The sequence below is a fragment of the Nycticebus coucang genome, chromosome 2 (genome assembly GCF_027406575.1).
Source record: "Nycticebus coucang isolate mNycCou1 chromosome 2, mNycCou1.pri, whole genome shotgun sequence".
Taxonomy (NCBI): domain Eukaryota; kingdom Metazoa; phylum Chordata; class Mammalia; order Primates; family Lorisidae; genus Nycticebus; species Nycticebus coucang.
In genome coordinates this window covers 145,573,375-145,593,776 of record NC_069781.1, presented here as the reverse complement: position 1 = coordinate 145,593,776, position 20,402 = coordinate 145,573,375, and the positions used below count along the sequence as shown (strand labels likewise).

At 49.7% G+C, this 20,402-nt stretch overlaps 1 protein-coding gene across 1 annotated transcript in view; it reads right to left on the bottom strand.

Moving 5' to 3' along the window:
• Window positions 1–2,697: 2,697 nt before the first annotated feature.
• Window positions 2,698–20,402, bottom strand: part of GPT2 (glutamic--pyruvic transaminase 2) — a 38,328-nt gene continuing 20,623 nt past the window's right edge. The window contains exons 6-11 of the mRNA XM_053582085.1: window positions 15,981–16,060; window positions 13,860–13,996; window positions 10,532–10,706; window positions 8,605–8,760; window positions 7,575–7,687; window positions 2,698–5,070 (exon numbers count right to left, since the gene is read on the bottom strand). Of these exons, the coding sequence (XP_053438060.1) occupies window positions 4,980–5,070; window positions 7,575–7,687; window positions 8,605–8,760; window positions 10,532–10,706; window positions 13,860–13,996; window positions 15,981–16,060 (752 nt within the window). The 3' untranslated portion in view covers window positions 2,698–4,979. The remainder of the gene's footprint in view (window positions 5,071–7,574; window positions 7,688–8,604; window positions 8,761–10,531; window positions 10,707–13,859; window positions 13,997–15,980; window positions 16,061–20,402) is intronic.

Sequence of the window (20,402 nt, the reverse complement as noted above, 5' to 3'; positions counted from 1 at the left end):
GACAGTGAGAACATTTTTGAGAGCTTTACTCTCCGTGCAACGCACATGTCTGTGCTTTGGCGTGTTCTAAGCATCTCCAGGATTCCAGATTAATTTCTTTTTTCTATGTTTGCTTTTGTTTTTTCCCTTAGAATATTGTGAAGAATGGATTTTTTTTTTTTTGGCAGTTGATGTTTTGATTAGTCTGTGAATAGATCTGCTATTATAGCTTTAAAATTTAATATCTTCAAAAGGATTTCATAAGATGCCCCAATATTTACATGCAGAGCAAAGGCAGAATAAATGGGGAAGGAGACCCCCAAAAGGTCAGTGTGTCCTTTTTTATTTTTTGAGACAGAGTCTCACTTTGTCACCTTTAGTAGGGTGCCATGGTGTCATAACTCACAGCAACCTTGGGCTCAAGTGATTCTCTTCCTTTACAGGTGCCCACCTCAACGCCTATTTTTACAGATGGGTTCTTGCTCTGCCTCAGGCTGGTCTTGAACCCATGACCTCAGACAATCTACCCGCCTCCACCTTCCAGGGTGCTAGGATTACAGGCATGAGCCACCATGCCCAGCTGTCCTTTTTTTTTTTTTTAATGTAAGATAAAATCTCTTAGCAGTGATTTTCAACTAGTGTGCCATGAGAGGATCGTAGGTGTGTCACAAAAAATTTTAAAGACCATTCATTAAATTACTTTCAAAAGAAGTTCGAAGCACAGTAAGTATATTCTTTTTTTACTTTTTTTTTTATCAACAGAATTTAAGTGTGCTGTGGAAGTTTAACTATAGGCTCTAGTGTGCCATGTGATTTAAAAAAAAAGTTGAAAAACACTCCTCTGTAGGCCCACTGGTCTTAAGGAAGAGAGCTGGGTGCACAGCTGGCAAGAAGTCTTATCTTCCTCTTGGGGGTCATGCGGCTTGGGGGCAAGGTGAAGGCCAAACACAGGATATCTGGTAGACCTCAGAGGGTAATGAGGAGAGGTGGGGGACTCCCTGGCAGAGGACAGGGTCATCCCTTCCTCCTGATCTTCACCCACACACTTATATTGAGCCCAGTCTGGACATGGAAATGTTTGGTGGCAATGCCAGCTTGAAAAGATGGTGACGTCTTAGCAGCATTTGATTCCCTGATCTCTAGAAGTTCATGACTCAGACGGGGTCTTTCTGGAGCATTTGAAGCCTCTGTAGATGTGCTTATAGCAAATCCTATACTGCAAATAAGCTAGAGTAACAACTGTCTTTTCTGATCTCTATTTAACAGACTCTACATAGGATAAACTACAAGTTTCTTCCCCAAATAAGGAAGCCTATTCTAGGAGTTCCTGTGTGTATGGTTAAGGAAGATGCAGAGAGCGTCTCCACTCCACTTGGCTATCAGTAGCAAGGACCCTCAACCCACCATGATCATGCCACTGCCTCCTATCCCTCTCTATGTCACCCACTCTGTGGTACGTGAGTTGATGGTACAGCACCACCTCCAAGGCTCTTTCCTATGGGAGCAGCCCAGGGCAGGGAACATGTACCAAGGCAGCCAGAGTCCTACCCTGGGATTCTTCAGTGTGGAGCTAGACAAGACAGGCTTTGCATCAGCTGAGCGGCTGAGAACTGTGGCCAACGTCCCTTTACATGAGCCAATACATTCCCCTTGTCTGCTTACACTACTTTGGGTTTCTATCGCTTCCAACCCAAAGAGTCCTGATTTTTTTCTTTTTTTTATATTTTTCAACTTTTCTTTATTTATTTATTTTGAGACAGAGCCTCAAGCTGTCGCCCTGGGTAGAGTGACGTGGCATCACAGCTCACAGTAACCTCCAACTCCTGGGTTCAGGCGATTCTCCTGCCTCCATCTCCCAAGTTGCTGGGACTACAGGCGCCTGCAACAATACCCGGCTATTTTTTGGTTGCAGCCATCATTGTTGTTTGGCGGGCTCGGGCTGGATTCAAACCCGCCAGCGCAGGTGTTTGCTGCTTGAGCCACAGGCGCCGAGGCATTTTCAACTTTTCTTTAATGAAAACACAGAAACTTTATATTATTTATTTATTTTTGAGACAAAGTCTCACTTTGTCACTCTTGGTAGAGTGCTGTGGCATCACAGCTCCCAGCAACCTCAAACTCTTGGGCTCAAGTGCTTTTTCTGCCTCAACCTCCCAAATAGCTGAGACTACAGGCACTTGCCACAATGCCCAGCTGTTTTTTAAGATGGGGTCTCGCTCTGGCTCAGGTTGGTCTTGAACCTGTGAGCTCAGGCAATCCACCTGCCTCGGCTTCCCAGAGTCCTGGGATTACAGGCGTGAGCCACTGCGCCTGGCCAGAAATTTTAGTTTTGAGGGGGACCAGTTTTGAATCAAAACTACACATCAACTTTGATGTGGAAAAGCTGAGATGAATGGAACCTTGAACACTCAGCTCTGGTCCCTCACCTGCCAACCACCCCCTCCTCCAGCCCCTCTGCAGAACCTGTTAGTTCTTGTCTCTTGTCTATCAGAAACCCACAGGTGCTGTTCATTTTTAACAACATTCTATTTCAAAGATCCATAAGGTTTTTCCACTTTAAGTAACAAAAAAGGCAGCTGCAACTGGAACTTGTAACGTTTAGGAAAAACTGCTCCTCATACCACAAGGCACTTAAACCACAAAGCGTGGAAGAGGTAAAATGAGTTATGTCCCCTCGATTTTAGATAGAAATGACAAGAAAAGCTAACACAGTTACCATTTTGGACACGTATTTTATTGTTTAGAAATTTACAGCAGAACTATCATTAAGTACCTCCGTCAGGAGGCTGTGAGAACCTAGGTGGGAAAACAGCCACGGGCAGGTCTGTTTTCTCCCAAACTCCACATATCAGAACAGGAACAACCAGTGGCCTTGAGGTGTGCGCTGATGGCTGGTGTGAGGCACCGCTCAGCGCAAGCTTCCTGCATGCCACCCATCTGGAAGAGCTGCAGAAGCATCCCAGGTGTAGATCCCAAGTGCGACCCCAGATGACACACAACTCTTTCAGCTGACGCCCCAAAGGAAAGGCACCAGGATAGAAGCTGTAGAAAATCCAGTCTACATGATCATCATTCCTACCTGAAGTTAACCTCTAAACCAGCCGACCTTATTAGTCATTATTTTAAAAGCAAACCAAATGTATACAGCATGTTTTAAAAAATCATGTAAATATTGCAAAGTTTTTAGGGGTTATTTATATTTTGAAGAGATTTATAAAAAATTACCAGACTTGTTAAGACTATAAATACTAACCCTTTCTCCCCCACCCATGAAAAAGCAATTGTTACAAAAATATAAAAATATACTACCTTCTACCTATTTTCTCTTTCCACCAGAAATCTCATGATCTGAGACACACACTGGTTTTATATACCATACAGCAAGCATGAATCCAAGTTTTTCAATTTTTAAGGAAAAGTTTTAAAATATTCCCTTTGTCATTTTGAGAGTGTGGCTACTTTCTTCAGAGGGGCTGTAATGCTAGTGAGTAATGACATCTTGAAGTTTTCTATCATGTTCCTCTGCACGGCCCCAGAGTGTATGAGGAGGCTGAACTCAAACCTCACTCCTCAGCTTCTTCAGATATCTCTCTCTAGCTCCTTCCATTCCACTGTGGGACATGCTGGGTCCCCAGACTCCTGAGCTGGCTGTGACTTCCCTAACTTTCCCCTGGGGAAGGCAGATGGTCAGGAGGAGGACTCCTGGCAAAGGGGAGAGAGGACAAAGCCTGCTGCTGCCTGTAGCAGAGCGTCCCTGCAGTGTGGGCAGGGTCCTCCCCAGGCTCCCTAATGCCCAGGTGCCTGCATGCTTGGTGGCTGTTACCCTGTGGCCTGGAGAGAGACTGAGGCAGGTGAGAGTGTGGGAGGGGAGCCAGCAGCTGACGTGAGGGCGAAACACTTGGTGTTAACACACTGCAGTACATTGCAAGGCAGCTCTCACTTACTCCTGCAGCAGCCAAGCTGGGAAATAGATCACATCTGGATTTGAAGCAATTCAAGAAACTACAGGGGCTTGACTGCTAGCCACCTCCTTCAGGATCCCCCTCCACATTTCCAGTCCTTCCTTGTCCCTGTTGCCACCTGCAGGGGACCATGTGTGTAAAGGCTCGATTGAACCCTTAAACAAGAGCCATTGTTGGAGAACCCCTAGGATGGATCCCACAAGGCAAAACCTCCCTCCCCCACGTAACTGGGGTGCTGCTGGGCTATACCCTCTGTCTTTGGGGTCCAGGCAGACCTCTCAGCAGGGATCCAGCCTCCACATGTTCATCCCCAAAGCCCGAGTGCAGAGTCCTCACTATCTGACATGCTGCTCACAAGTGGACCCCTGGTCCCATCTGCAGCCTGGCTCACACCCACTCTCCTCCTGCAAGACCCTCTGACCCACAGAGTCCTCCAAAACCTAGTCTGGCATCCTGTCCCCATGTGCTGCCTTGGGGATAGCACTCTTGTCAGGGATAGGCCGCCTCTTTCCAGGCCAGAACAGTGGCCCTCGCTGAGCTCCCGCAGACTTGCAGGCTCTGCCATTGGAAGGACGAGATTTTCACACCACCAAGGGTTTTATTTCACAGATCAGGTTGGTGAGTTGTGGATCCCAGTCCTCACCAGGGCTAAGTCATATATTTCCCAACACCTGACTGTTTTTCCAGAGCTGTAACACCTTACCCAACACACTCTGGTTGTTGGAAACCCCAAATGAACTTTCCCAAAGCAAAAACAGTCACATATTCAGAGAACCCTGGCCACATCTGCCCTCTACTTTGGTTTCATCAAAAAACAAAACAAAACAAAAAAACGGCTTCCAAGACATAGTAAATTCATGTTTGCTCAGAAGAGAAGTGTTCCCAACATCAAGGCACAAAGAAAGAAGTCTCCTGGGGCAAAATGACGATGTATGTGACCAGTGACTGCTGAGAGGCCCAAGGCAGAGGCACTGGGGCAGGCCGGGCCAGACAGGAGGAAGAACCAAAGGCGGGGCCTCCCTCTGGGGCCCAGCGTCCTCATGCAAACCTCTCCAGGAACTTCACATGGAAATCTTTCACCTTCTGCAGCACCGTCTTCAGCTTCTCCACTGGAGGGAGGATGGTCATTCTGTCAGGAAAGAGAGTGGCATCAGCCTGGCAGCTCCGGAAAGGAGAGAGCAGTGAACACCTGGCCTTTCATCTCTAGGAGTAGAGAGCAGGAAGGCTGTGGGGAGGGACGGTCTGTCTTAGCCATTTTGAAAGCTCGAGCTCCTGGAAGGTGCCCAGCATTTGTGAAGCCACTTTCTCATTCCTCTGCCATTTATACTTTTTTTTTTTTTTTTGGAGACAGAGTCTCACTTTGTTGCCCTCAGTAAAGAGATGTGGATTCATAGCTTACAGCGACCTCAAACCCTTGGGCTCAAGTGATTCACTTGCCTCAGCCTCCCAAATAGCTGGGACTACACCCGGCTATTTTTAGAGATGAGGTCTCACTCTGGCTCAGGCCTGGTCTCAAACTCATGAGCTCAGGCACTCTACTAGCCTTGGCCTCCGAGAGTGCTAGGATTACAGGTATGAGCCACTGCCTCCGGCCTTATGCTTTTTATTTTTTTAACCCAAGTAACACACATGAACAAAAGCAATACACTGAGGTGGCCTTTAAGCTCACAAAGACTCATCCACCCATGACTGCAGAAGGCCTGAACAACTTTCTGACTGGGGAACAGAACTTTCTCTAGAGCAGTGATTTTCAACTAGTGAGTCACGGAAAATTTTAAAGATCATTAATTGAATTTCTTTCTTTTTTTTTTTTTGAGACAGAGCCTCAAGCTGTCACCCTAGGCAGAGTGCCAAGGCATCACAGCTCACAACCACCTCCAACTCGGGGGCTCAAGCAATTCTCCTGCCTCCGCCTCCCAGGTAGCTGGGACTACAGGCATTCGCCATAATGCCTGGCTATTTTTTGGTTGCAGCTGTCATTGTTGTTTGGCGGGCCCAGGCTGGATTCGAACCCGCCAGCTCAGGTGTATGTGGCTGGCGCCTTAGCCACTTGAGCCACAGGCGCCAAGCCAATTGAATTATTTTTGAAAGAAGTTCAAAGCACAGTAAGTATATATTTATTTTTACTCTTTTTTGGATCAACATAATTTAAGTGTGCCACAGAAGTTTATAGGTTCAAATGTGCTGAGATAAAAAAGGTTGAAAAGCACTGCTCTAGAGCAGGACTCGTGGTCTGGCCTAGAGACAGAGCAAGGTCTCATTGCTGAGGAACAAACAGGTCAGACTCTGGCAGTGAAACCACCACCAGTCACGACTCTCTACCTGAAGGCATCCCCAGTTGCCATAGTGACTGACACTGCTCTCTGGTCCCCTCAGCAGGCTCCTACCGACAGGAAGCCTCTGATTACTACTGTGTGAGCCAGCAATTGCTGAGGTGAGCTTGAGTAGCTTGAAAGGCCATAGTATGCCCACCTGGGGGACACCACCCATGACCTTGACTATTTCAAGACTTGGCTCCAGGTGCTAACAACTCATGCCATTTCTTCTTTTAGTATCTGCTGCAGGAGACATCTGAGAGCCACATGCATGGAAAAGAAGCTATTCTGAGTGGATGTGGCCACAGTGGGGAAACTTCTGCTGAGCTGCTCCAGCCAGCACAGCTCTGGGGGGGCAGAGCCGGGTACCCTGTGAGAGGCATCACAGTGGTGGTGACAGTACCGTAGCACCGAGGGTGCGGCCGCTTGGCTGCTTCGGGCTCTCAGGCAGTGCTGCAGCCCACAGTGCAGCTGAGAAGCGACCAAGCACCTGGTCCTTGCCAGCAGTTCCAGGATGCAGTGTGCTGCTGTCATGGCACTTAGAGGGACAAGGAACTAAAGAAAATACTACTGGGCACGTTTCAGACAGGGATGTGGCAGACAGTGGCAGTAAAGTGGAGATGCACGACAGCCAGGAAGACCTCTCAGAAGCCGTGTGCCTGCAGCCTGCCCTGCTGCTCTCAGTTCCTCAGCAGGCTGAGCGAGGCTCAGCAGGACAGACAGGACAGGACAGGGGCTGTACCTCGAGGGAGGACAGTGGCTCCACATCTCTCCATTTCTTAAGCCAGCTTTATGTCAAGAAGCCCAAGGGTCATTGCAGCTCAATTCATAATCGCTGAGATGTGGAAACAACCCAAGTGCCCACCAACCCATGAATGGATTAACAAAGTATAGTACATGTAGACCATGGAATACTATTCAGCCATTGAAAAGATGAGGATTTTACATCTTTTGCATTAACCTGGATGGGGTTGAAACACATTCTTCCTAGTACAGTATCACAAGAATGGAAAAGTATCCAATATACTCAATTCTGATATGACGCCAGTAGACAATCTAATGATCTGATACTGCCCACACAGGAGAAAAACTCACTGCACCCTCCCGGGTGCAGGGGGTGGGGAAAGGAGGGATCGGGACTGTGTGGGGATACACGGCATACCTCCCAGGTGAGGGGCACAACTGCAACAGAGCCTTTACCTGACAAGCGCAAACAATGTGACCTGATTTTATGTGACCTCATATTAATCTGAAAAAAAAAAAAAAGCCCCAAGAATCCCAGACAAAGCTGAGCATTCCCAGGGAGAGGACGCCAGACCTGAAGTGGTGGGTGCCTTCCCTCTGCCCGAAGCCGCTGCCAGGCACAACACAGATGCCGGTCTCCTCCAGGAGCTTCATGCAGTAGAACATGTCTGGGGCCATCTTGTGGGCCTGTGGAGGGAGGGGGGGCACAGTCAGGGGCTGTTTCCACCTTTGCATGGTATGAACACCCCACTAAGAACCCAAAGGCAAAGATCTCAACAGCAGGTCATCTTTCCCATCTTCCTCCTCTCTCCTGAAGGACCAAGGCAGGACGCTGGGGCAATGCTGGTGGCCTCTGCATAGAACAAGACAGCTAAAGGCTACTGCAGGACAGCTGGGGCTTCTGCCCCTGGTCGGGAGTGCCCGTCTGTGTCCTCCGCACCCCACCCCAGGCAGCCCCACCAACAGCTGCCTCCTACACACCAGGCCCACAGCATGTCAGTGACGGGGCCCTGAGGGCTGCACCCAGCAAGAGCCCTCAGGGAGCAAGCTTCTCTTGCCCACTGTGCTTCTCCCACTGCTGTACACAGCAACCACCGTGTAACTACCACCAGAGCCTGTTAAATACAGGTTCTCGGGCTCTAGCAGCAGGGATTCGGTTCCATACAACAAGGCACACAGGAGGCTTTGGGGTGGGGTGAAGCCACCATTTTCAGGAACATGGCTCTGCCCTTGGTTCTCAAAGTGGGGCCTGTGTACCACCTGAGAACCTGCTGGAGAGGATACTCTCGGGCTCCTCGCAGACTGAGAGAACCAGAACCAGCAAGTCCCCAGGGGCGCACATTCCAGTTTGAGAAGCACTGTTGTTGCCCGAGCATGCCACCCACTCGGAGCAGAGCAGCAGCGTGAAAGAGTCCAGGGCAGCACCTAGAGGTGTGCCCACTGCCAACCGCTGGGCCCAGGCTCGGAGAACCTGTCCACTTCACACAGTGAACATCAGTAGACTGAGGGGTCTACAAAGTTCAGCCTCTAGAGCCAGCGCCTCTGCTCCCCAAGGCAAGAAATGGCCCCCAACCCAGCATCTTGTGAGCACCAGCGCCGCAGACCTGAGCCGCCTCCACAGCTTTGGCAGGGAGGAAGATCCGAGGAAAGGCATACATGGCCCCCTGCAAGGGGTTGCAGTGAATTCCTGGGACTTGGTTAAACAGGTCTTCTGTCAGCTTTGCTTTTTTGGCCAGATTACCCAGGACTGATTCCTTCTCCTGAAGGGATAGAAAAGATAGTCAGTGTATCTCTGGAAACAGACGGGCTCCAGCCTCCGCTGCACACACTGGTGAGGGATGAGCTTGGTGCAAGCAGCACAGAGCAGGGAGGTGGGTGGAGCACTTCCCCCGCAGGGATTTTTCTACAGTGCTCAGCCTAAGAACCTGCCACGCACCCTGAAATGTAGCACACAGATACCTGGGGTGCTCTAGACCACAGGGCATCCTGCTAGCCTATATACTTGTCATGGGTTTTATTCTTGTACCAGGAAGCCATTCCTGGAAATGAGAAAAACCGGTTCTAGCCCATCTGCCTGAAAGGACCTGGGTCTGGACAGAACACTCTAGAACATGCTTCTAGAAGACTCGGCTCCTTCTTTGGTGAACAGGCCCCACCATTTCATTTGTGTGGACCACCCTTCCTGCTCTTCAGTGCACTGTGCATGGGGCGTGTGCCCAGGCAAAACAAATCAGAGCAGGTGACGGGTTCAGAGCTGCATGTGTGTGCAAAGCAGAGTTGCCCAGGCCTTCTGCAAGAGCTGCTGGGAAAGGGGGTGAGAGGTGAGCCAGGAGGTGAATGGACAAACATGATGGGGTCTGTCTACACGGAGTACAGCGTGGCCTTCATCGTTATGCAGGCCACGCATGGGTGAACCAGGAGGGCGTTGTTCCATGAAATAAGGCAGTCACAGGACAAATGCTGTATGAGGTGCTTAGAAACAGTAAATTCATAAAGGCAAACAGTGGACGGGGGTGTTCCCAGGAGCTAGGATGAAGGAGAGCTGGGGGTTAGTTTCTAGTGGGCACGGAGCTTCAGTCTGGGATGACAGAAAGTTCTGGAGATGGAGGGTGGTGAGGGCTGCACAGCCACATCCATGTCCTTACTGCCGCAGAGCTGCATGTTATAAAGATTGAGATGATGAATTTTATGTTATGTATATTTTATTATTTTTATTTATTTATTTATTTATTTATTTTTTGAGACAGAGCCTCAAGCTGTCACCCTGGGTAGAGCACTGTGGCGTCAGGGCTCACAGCAACCTCTAACTCCTGGGCTTAAGCGATTATCCTGTCTCAGCCTCCCAGGTAGATGGGACTACCAGTGCCCACCACAACACTTGGATAGTTTTTGTTTGTAGTTGTTGTTGTTCTTTGGCAGGCCTAGGCTGGATTCGAACTCCCCAGCTCTGGTGTATGTGGCTGGCGCCTTAGCTGCTTGAGCTATAGGCACCGAGCCTGTTATGTGTATTTTATTGCAATTAATTAAAAAAAAAAAAGAGGAGCCTAGACCCTCTGGGAGCTGGCTTCTCTAAGTTACATGACCTATAATTTCTCTTTTTTTGGGGGGGGGCGGGGGGTGTTAAACGAGTCTGTTTTGTGTCTGTCACTTGCACTGGAGGGTCCTGACCGGACCCTGTGGAGCTTCAAGGACCTGGTTTAGTCAGAGGCCAGCCTGGGTCTGAGGGCTAATGCTGTGCCCATCTCCACCCCTTCTTCAAGTTTCATAACAAAGTGCTCTGAGTATCATCAGGGCGAGTCCTTCCCACTAGATGCCGACCGGCCATGGTGCTCACAGGTGAGGGTGACAGGGACACCCCCGTACACTCTCTGTCCTGCTTCAGAACAATGCCCAGCTGTAACCATGGGCAAGTCCTGGAGGCCACACCCTAGGAGGCTTCCCTCCAGCCCTGACAAGGCTGTCACTGGCACAGCAGGAAGTCACCAGCACCCTGGCAGTGGCAGTGCTGCAGACAGGTCACAGCAGACTCACCCTGCTGAACTGCTCAAAGGACTCCTCTCCTGGCACTGGGGGGTTCACGACAATGTCCATGGCAGCCTGTCCTGACACTGGAGGGCACAGACGCACGGAGAGCAGCTTCACCAGCTGGCCCTTAATCTCGGGGTGCAGGTTGATCACCTCCATGTAGCCTCCTCTGTAGCCGCACCTGCAGGGTTGAGAAAGACAGGACCACCAGTCACAGAAAGGCCTCAACAAAGAGCAACGTGGACAGCCAGACTCTGCAACTGTTTCTCCAACCCCACACGGCAGGTGCTCACTAGTGGGAGGTGGACAGAAGTGCTATGTGCGAATTCATTCCTTCACAGGGGAAGAGCACATGCTCTCCTCCCTCCTCCAGTGCTAGTGATGGACACCTCACCTTGAGAAGGCAGAGCCACCAGCCCCAGTCCCTGAATGACCCAGATGTCCCTCTACCATGGACTATGTCAAGGACAGGTGCGCTCCCACCTTGGCTGAGCCACTGTATTTGGGGGCCCCTTTGTTATAGAGGCTCATCCTGAAGCTGACTAACACACTGGGCCTGCTTGAAAGATGGCACAGGCCTGAGACCTGGCATCCTCACCCTGCATATGCTCCAGAGGTAGGGATACGACTTATTCATACCAGTGAGCACCAGCATGAGGACTTTTACTGCCTGAAAACAAAGCCAACCCAAAGGAGAACAGAACTGAGAAAGAAAACCAGACAAGGCCAGAAAGCAAACTTAGGGTCCCACTGACATCTTTAAGCCCCTGACTTAACTCTACCTCTGGACCTTTTACTAACATGATTTTTTCTTTAATGCCTCTTTAGTGTAAGCCAGTTCAAGTTGAGTTTCTATAATTTATAGCCCAAAGAATCCTGATACATTCAAATCATATGAATATAAGCTAAGAACATGCAATTAACAAAAAGTCTTTTCAAATCACATCAGCAACATTAACCACACTTCCTAGAGCTATGCCTCCTTCTTTGGTCTGTGACCACTGATGTTCAGACTAATGACCACAGAAATGCAGGCACACTGAAGCAGGAACTTGGTCACCTTCCTCTGTGCACCACCCGTTCAGAGCACCTGATGTGATGCGATGCTTGACAAAATGCTTTTGAGATCATGCAAAGAAAGATTCCCATCTGCTGCCTGGACTGAACGTTCCAAGGCAGGAAGGTAAGTTCTGGGACCCCACAAGTTTCTGGAACAAAAAACAAAAGAAAAAACTTCCTGCTTAATCTTCTGCTAATGAGCAGAAGACCGAATTGAGTGAAGCTGTCTGATCCTAGGTAACCAAGATCTGAGAACAATTGGACATAACTCAGGATACCAATGTCCTAGGAACTGGCTGTTGGAAAGTAGTCGGTAACAGAGTTGGGCAGATGGGTAAGTACGTCAAACATGCTTGAGTTTGGAAAATGAATTACTAGAGAACTGTTTTATGTAGGAGAAGAGCTACTTGGCATATAAAAGTCTAGCAACAAGCTAGCACTGCTACTGAGAGCAGAAAGACTGGCATAAATCTACCCAAGGGGATACCTCCCTTGATGTGGCCAAACTATTTCTTCAAGCTTCCTGGTTACACTGGCTCTCCAGCCTAACAATGAGAACCCGCCCCATGCTGATGCCTGGCACCTAAGAGAATACCACCACACTGGGAATGGATGCCCCTAGCTGCAAACTCACTGGTTCTCCCTTCTCAGTCTCCTCTTCCCCGACCTCTGAGCAGAAGGGGCCCCGGCCCAGACCCTGGACCTCTTCTCCTATGCTCACTCCCTGTGAGCTTTCCCAACTCAGAGCTCTGGCAATCTAACAACTCACACCCTGATAGCTCCCACACCGATGTCAGCTGGATCTACAGATTCACACGTCTCTATCCGGACATCAAATTGGTTTTTGAGATAGAGCCTCACTCTGTCACCCTGGGTAGGGTGGAGTCATAGTTCATAGCAACCTCAAACACTTGGGCTTGAGCAATCCTCCTGCCTCAGCCTCCTGAGTAGCTGGGCCTACAGGCGCCTGCCACAACACCCGGCTAGTCTTTCTATTTTAGTAGAGATGGGGGTCTCAACTCTTCCTCAGGCTGGTCTGGAACTCCTGAGCTCAAGCGATTCTCCCACCTCAGCCTCTCAGAATGCTGAGATTACAGGCATGAGCCACCATGCCTATCAAACTGGCATTTTTTAGTTTAACATGTCCAAAACCAAACCTGCACCACACCCCAACCCCCGGCCTTTCTCATCTGCTGATGGCAACACTGTCATTCCTCCTGTCTGAACAGAAACCTGGCAACTCATCTTGACTGCTCTCTCTCACACCTCTCTCTTTTACCAGCAACTCCCGACAGGTCTGCCCTCAAATGCAGCCAGGAATCCTCACCCTGTCTCTACCCTGGTCTGTGATACCTCACCTAGAGGACTGGAACAGCTTCCACTTAAGCCCTCACCTCTGCCCTACCCCCCAGCACACAGCAATCAGGAGTCTAGTGACCTCCAAAGTCAGGTGGGCTCTCACCTCACTCTGAGTAAAAGTGAAAAGTACTGAAGTGGCCCAGGGTGTCTGGCCTCTTGACTTCTTTGCTCTCTACTTCTGCCACAGCCCCCTGCTGCCCCTCAAACATGTCAGGCTGGTTCCACCTCAGGGCCTTTGCGCATGCTGCTTCTGTTGTCTGGAACACTCTTCCCCCAGATTATCTGTAGAGTTCCCTCCCTCCCATCCTTTGGGCCCTAACTGAAAAGCCACCTCCTCGGGAGGCTGTCCTATTAAGGCCTGACCCTCTCACCCCACCTCCTGGCACTCTTGCCTCTTATCATTGTTTTTTTATCTGATGCCTCCTTCTGTGAGGGCAGGTGCTACTGTAGTCTGCTCACTGCTATATCCTCAGTGCCAAGATCAGTACTTGAATGCACAGTAGGTGCTTTATTAAAATCAGTTGAACACACAGGTGCAGGACTGGGGCTGGCCTTCTGGTCTCTGAGGTCACCTACTGCCTACACCAGCCTTGAACCAGAGGTTGGCCTATTACCCTGAGAGCGTTTCATCCACTCAATCTGCCTTCCCTGGCCCTCAGACAGCAGCGCTGGAGCAACAGGCAGGGCTGGCAGAGAACAGCAAGTGTAAGAGGCCCTGTCTTCAGCTCCTTCATTTGTCCACGGTCTGATTTCTTTCGAGCATGGCTTCATTTTATTTGAGCACCAGCACCAGGGCTGTCCTTACATCCCTGGGCTGTCCCCGAGAGGGCTGCAGCTTGCCTCCTCCTGCTCCACAGAAGTGTAGGGGAGGCACCAAGCCAGCCCCGAGACAGTGGGGGAGGAGAGGCCCACATACTCGCCCATGTATCCCTTGGAGGTGGAGTGGAAGGAGGCCAGCTCCACATTGCCAGAATACTCGGGCCCCATCTCATACAGCACTTTCTTAAATGAGTGGAATCTGCAGTCCGGAGAGTACACGTTGTCCTGGTACACCTGCAGGGGAGGACACGACAGGGACAGTCACATCTTCTGGGAGGCCTGAGCCCATGAAGGCTGCTGCCCAGGGGATAAAGCCCCTGCAGGCCCGAGGGAGGGCAGGCACAGATGACCTACACCCAGCACTGGAGTCAGCTCAGCCTCCAGTGCCATTTCAGGGGACAAGCCAGAACATGCCTGCAGGAACTTTCTGGAATAAACACACGGGCAAGGCCTCACACTGGACACTGAGGTCCAGATGGGGCAGGTGCTCACCTGATTTCCCCCACTTAGCCCTCACCAATCTCCAGATTCCCCTTCTGCCTCATCTGACCAGTGGTGATGGTGACACCAAGGACTCCCACCTTCCCACACAGGTCTTCCTCTTAAAGCACAAAGTGCACATCCTCTAATGGCATGAATGGTGGTAGCAGTTAAAGTCTCTTTTCTCTAACCTCCCTATTTGAAGATCTAACTCTGTTGAGTTTCCTTTATAACACTGACCCAGTTTGGAATCTGTTTGTCTTTCTGCCCAGTCTCCACTGCCAGAGCAGCACCCAGCCTGTCTGGTTCCTCCTGGTCCACAAGTCTAGCACCCCACTCTGCCCTTTTGAGATTAACTCTCCACACTCATTTTGGAGGATCAGGAAACCAAGGCTTTTTGTGGCCCTGTGGGTCAGCAGGAGGTTCAGGTGGGCTCCATCTCCAACAAGCCTGGCATCCTCCTCCTCCCAGACCCAGGGGGCAGTTTGTGTACCAGGTTGCAGGGAAAATCATCTGTCTTTGCTGCCCCTCTCTCCTTTAGAAGCAAAGACTTTAGGCCTATCTCCCACTAGCTAAGGCAATGCTGTAGTGGGCAAGCTTGTTTCTTGTCTAGAGTGCTATAAGCCACGTGGCATAGCCGGTCAGAATCCACGCAGAGATGAAGATGACATGAAATGAGGATTTGAGGGATCTTGTTTATTTCTTGCAAAGTGGAAAACCAATGAGCAGACCTCTGCTCCAGACAGGGGCTCAAGAGGCAACAGTCATGGTGTTAATTAAGATGCCTTTCTCATGGGTTGTGAGATCAAATGAGACAGTAGTTATAGAAGCATTCGGGGCACAAGGCTGCGGGTGTGTGGTGTGCCTGTCGGTTGTTCCTTCCACTGGGCTCCTTCTCTCCCCTCTTGAGTAAAAGCCCTTTGATTTGCCCTCAGGGAATAACCCTCCCATTCCCACCTGGGGGTTTGAGGACAGGGCAGAGGCCCCACCCCTTGCTCTGGTCCTGGCCAACCTACAGGCCACAGCTACTGGTTCAGCAGTGGATGTGTGACCCAGACTGAACAGACGAAGCTTATTTCTGAGACATGCTGGAACCCTCAGGACAGTGCCCACTTTCCAGACTGAGAAGATACCAGGCCTGGGTGTGAGGCCAACACAGAGGGATGGAAGAGACAGAGGATCTGGAAGTCGCGGTCTGATGCCCCGTATCCACTGCACAGCTGTGACCCCATCTTTTTTTTTTTTCAGAGACAGAGTCTTACTTTGTCACCCTCTGTAGAGTGCTGTGGCGTCACACAGCTCACAGCAACCTCCAACTCCTGGGCTTAAGCAATTCTCTTGCTTCAGCCTCCGGAGTAGCTGGGACTATAGGCACCCACCATAATGCCCGGCTATTTTTTTTGCAGTTCGGCTGGGCCGGGTTTGAACCCACCACCCTCTGTATAGGGGGCCGGTGTCCTACCCACTGAGCCACAGGCGCCACCCCTCATCATCTTTTTTTAAGTTTAGACTGATTGGGTTATAAATTTCTGAAATTTGTAACTACGAGTCTAAACAAATATAGGGATAATAGGTTCCATAGGTTGAAACACTGACTGTCCACACACTCGTGGCCAAAGTTACTCCTCCAATAACAGTAAAGCTCTTTCTGGCTGCGGAACAGTTGTGCTGGCCCTCCGCCCGTAAGAGAAATCTTATCCAACCCTTTTGGGGGCGGAGGGGCTGGCGCGGCTCTCACCTCGTCAGCCAGGAGAAACAGCTTCTCTTCCCAGGCAAAGTGAATCACATCTTCTATGCACTTTCTGCTTTGTACCTGGCCTACAAAACCCCAAGAAAACCAAAATGTAGATTGTGTTGCTGTTTAAATTGCTCCCAGTCAGAATCACATGGGTGCCCTGTTTCTCACAAAACCCGAAGAGATGGCCTGCCCCACCCAGCCCCGGCTATGTGGCCCCCAGGGATCTCCCTCCCCCTTCCCATCCCCACACCCCCTGTGGCCTCCAGGGGGGCCACCATATTTGCCTGACTCACTTAAGCCTGATACATGGAGGGAAAGTAACACCCACTTTGTTGCTTTAATGAGGGGTGTGTGTGCAGGCAGCATGTCTGTGCTGCAGGACAGGAAGGCATGGAGTGCCAAGAGCAGGGAAATGAAACGCAAGGAGCTCAGGCTGTCAGCTGGGCTCCCCTCCCTATACACCAGCAGCAAACAACAGAGTCACAGCAGCCAGTGTGGCACCCAGGTGGGGGGCAGTTCACCTTCTCCCCAGAAAGGCGCATGAGCTCCACAAGGCAGGAGCCAGGTCTCTGCAGGCTCATTTCAGCCTCCAAGGCAGCACTTGGCAGGTGCTCAGCAAACCCCCACAGAATAGAAGCTAAGTGAGCCCGGCCTGGGCACCAGCATCATGCCTCCCTCAGCCGCCTGGGGAGCGAAGCCCACGGCAAGTGCCCTGCAGCTCTCCTTGGTGAGTCTCCCTCTTCAGGACTCGAATCACCACTGATAAGAAACACTCACCACCCATTTTAGAGAAATGAGCACTAACAGCAAGAGTGTGATCCATCAGTTTGCAGAAATGCTGTAAGTACAGGTAGGTGGGCACAGGAGCCACCCACTGCCTCCCGAGGCCTATTCCGAGTGCAGCAGTGGGGACGCCTGACGTGCTCATGTCCTTGGGAAAGCGCCACTATCATCAGGCTTGATGACTTCGCAAAAATGGCCATGCTTCTTTCCTGCGTGAGTTTACTCCACACACATCTAAGTGTGTGTGCATGTGTGTGTACATGAACACACATTACAGTTGGACCTCCACAGTGCAGCACCTCCCTGCACTGCCCTCCTTACGTTGACCTAATCTTCACAGCCAGAACATGTGCCCCTGTGCGTATCAGCACAGCAGGCTTAGCTCCTTATGTTGACCACCTCCACAGGTTGGCCAGCTTGTGACAGAGGTTCTGCTGTATTTGTATATGCACATAGAAACATCTTGATACAAAAAGCTATGTACAATATGTTATCTTTTGTTTGAAAATAAAAATACTTACATTTTTGTTGATGCAAGAATATAAGAAATATGTCTAGAAAAAAATATACATGTATCTTGTGAGAGCATGGTGTGATTCAGCCAGGGTTCCCACCCTGAACTATGCGGGGGTGTGATTTCCGACCAGTGTGCCATGGAAAATTTTAAAGATCACTAATTAAATTATTTTAAAAAGAAATTCAAAGCCTAGTTAAGAATATTCTTTTTTTTAATCAACATAATTTAAGTGTGCTACGGAAGTTTAACTATAGGCTCAAGTCTGCCATGAGATTAAAACAGGTTGACAAACGCTGGTCTAGAGCAAGCGTCCTCAAACTTTTTAAATAGGGGGCCAGTTCACTGTCCCTCAGACCACTGGAGGGCCAGACTACAGTTAAAAAAAAAAAACTATGGACAAATTCCTATGTACACTGCACATATCTTATTTTGAAGTAAAAAAACAAAACGGGAACAAACACAATCACACCGCCTCATGTGGCCCGTGGGCTGCAGCTTGAGGACCCCTGGAGCAGGAGAAGAGAAGCCTGCCGGCACCACCTGTTAGACAAGTGGACGTGGCAGGACAGATAACAGCCCCCCCATGACATTCATATCCTAATCCCAGGAACCCGTGAATGTAATGAACCAATTCCTTTACTAAGAGACTAACTTTTCTCTTGCCAAGCAAGCAGCCCCTGGGCTTCATGTGAAGCAAGCTCACGGTTCCAGGATTCCAGGAGAGCGACAGGCCCTGGTTTCTACAAAGAACCTGCTGCTGTTCTCACAGACAAGGTGGGAGCTGGCTTGCCCGTCCATGCCTGAGACCGCACAAACCGTGTTCTGCTAGAACGCAAGAAAAGGACTCTAGTGCCAGGATGTGCCAAGCCCTGTCCACTAAGTGCTGACGGGAACACAACGAGGGGCCAGGCAAGGACCAGAAACTTGAAGCACCTTCAGCCCATAAAGGAACGAAACTCAAGGTGTGCAAATAATCCCACTGATGTGATGGAAACCTGAGCACACTTAGAGCATGTCCACCAAGCCCGCGAAGGGGCACAGGTAGGAATGGTGGTGCAGGAGGAGGGAGTCACAGATGGCAGTTGTGCCCAGCGAGGGGAGACCAGAGACATGGCTTTGATACAGGCACCAAAGGCTGGAGAGGGGCCCCTAAGTGCCTCTCCACAGAGGCTGAGCCAAATGATCATCCCACAAACTGATGGGAGACCTGCTGCTCATGCTGAGTGCCCTCTCTCCTGAGTAACAGATCATCTTGTCCCGGGGGTACGTCTGGAGGGGCCCTGGGACACAGACCTGGCTAGCCAGAGTCCTAGCAATTTGCCTGGTTCAGGGATGGGCAGGTGATCCAACCTGGGAAAAAGTGTGGCTTGGGAGTTTTGGTGAAACTCTGGAAGAAGCTGTCCTGTAAGGCTGTTTAGCTGAAGCTGGGCAATGGCTGAAACCAGCAAAAACCACTCCAAGGACAAATCTTTCCTAAGAAAGAATCCAACCCAGAGGAGAGCAAAACTAAGAAATGGACTGAGAATCTTGAGGCACTGACACCAATTCAGGCCACTGCTTTACCCTGGTCTTTACAGTTCAACCATCTAAGCCCTTTCATCTTTTTTTTTTTTTTGAGACAGAGTCTCACTATGTCACCATCATGGTAGAGTGCTGTGATGTCACAGCTCACAGCAACCTCAAACTCTTGGGCTTAAGTGATCCTCTTGCCTCAGCCTCCCAAGTAGCTGGGACTACAGGCCCCGGCCACAACATCAGCATTTTTTTTGTTGTTGTTGTAGTTGTCATTGTTGTTGAGCAGGCCCGGGCCAGGTTCAAACCCACCAGCCTCAGTGTATGTGGCTGGCGCCATAAGCACTGTGTTACGGGCACCGAGACATCTTGTCTTGAAACCAAAAAACCCCTGGCTCAATAAACCAGTCCATTTTTTGACTAAACTGGTCACAGTGTATAGTGCAGACAAGATACACAGTCATCACAGGTGGGCTTGTTTTAGCCCCTGTTCTAATAGCTGATTTTTCTGCACTGAAGACCCCAGACAGCAAAGCCAGATGCTGCCCACCGAAAAAGTTACTCTTCATAAAAATTACTGATATTTTTATGGGCAAATTACTGATATTTTAAAAGGGCAATACATGATGGCCCTTTTATTAAGAATAGAAAAGTCTCTGGTGCAGCAATTTCTTTCCAAATAGTCTGGTGAAAAGATTTATGTAAACATCTGGCCAAAAAATTACTGGCTCTGTAATGTAGACTAGGTATACAGAATCTTTGTTAAAATGTTGTAGAACCTGCTATTCCTAGCGTGGTCCTGGAACCAGTGTAAGTATCACTCGGGAGTTGTTTGAAATTTAAACTCTCAGGACCTAGCCCAGAACAAACACCTCAGAATATCTGAGTGCAGCCCAGCAGTATGCATTTTAGTGAGTTCAGGTTTGAGAATGACTGCTGTAAGTAGTTTTCATCCTCAGCTGCAGGGACTATTGATGTCTCCACCCTAGCCCCAGAGATCCTAGGGCTGTGGCCTGGCCTTTGAGGTTTTTCAAAGCTCCCTTTGTGATTCTATGTACAACCAGGATGGAGAACCCAACTCTCTATCATTTCCCTACTGCATTGTGGTGAGAGTCTTCATCCGCCTCCCCCAAGGAGTAAGGGTAAATAAGCCACTGTTACCGACAGCTGCACCCATTTTCTGCACTCCGAAATTCAAGTGGTGCTTTCAACTGATTGAAGCATCATTTAATGTTCCCGAGAAAACAGATTCTACAATCAACTCTAACGCGCTTTGGCCCCGACCCAATTTATCTCAACAAAGGAAGAGAGAGGAGCCCTTGTTCTCTGCATCCAAACTGCATCAGGGGCATACGAAGCCAGCAGCCCAGAAAGATCAAAATGGGCAGGACTCTGTACTTTTTGTAAAGAAAAATATGCAAAATTGGGGTGCTTTTCAATTTCTGGAAACTAGGTTTTGGGGTTTTTCTTGAGGAGGGGTTGTTGCTTTTCTTTTTATATGATGTATTCTTCCCAGGCCTCAAGGTACAGAACAATGCTGTGTCAAAGAAAAACAAAATAGCACATGCCAGCATTTCTAAAAACTAGTTCAGAAAAACAAGTAGGACTGA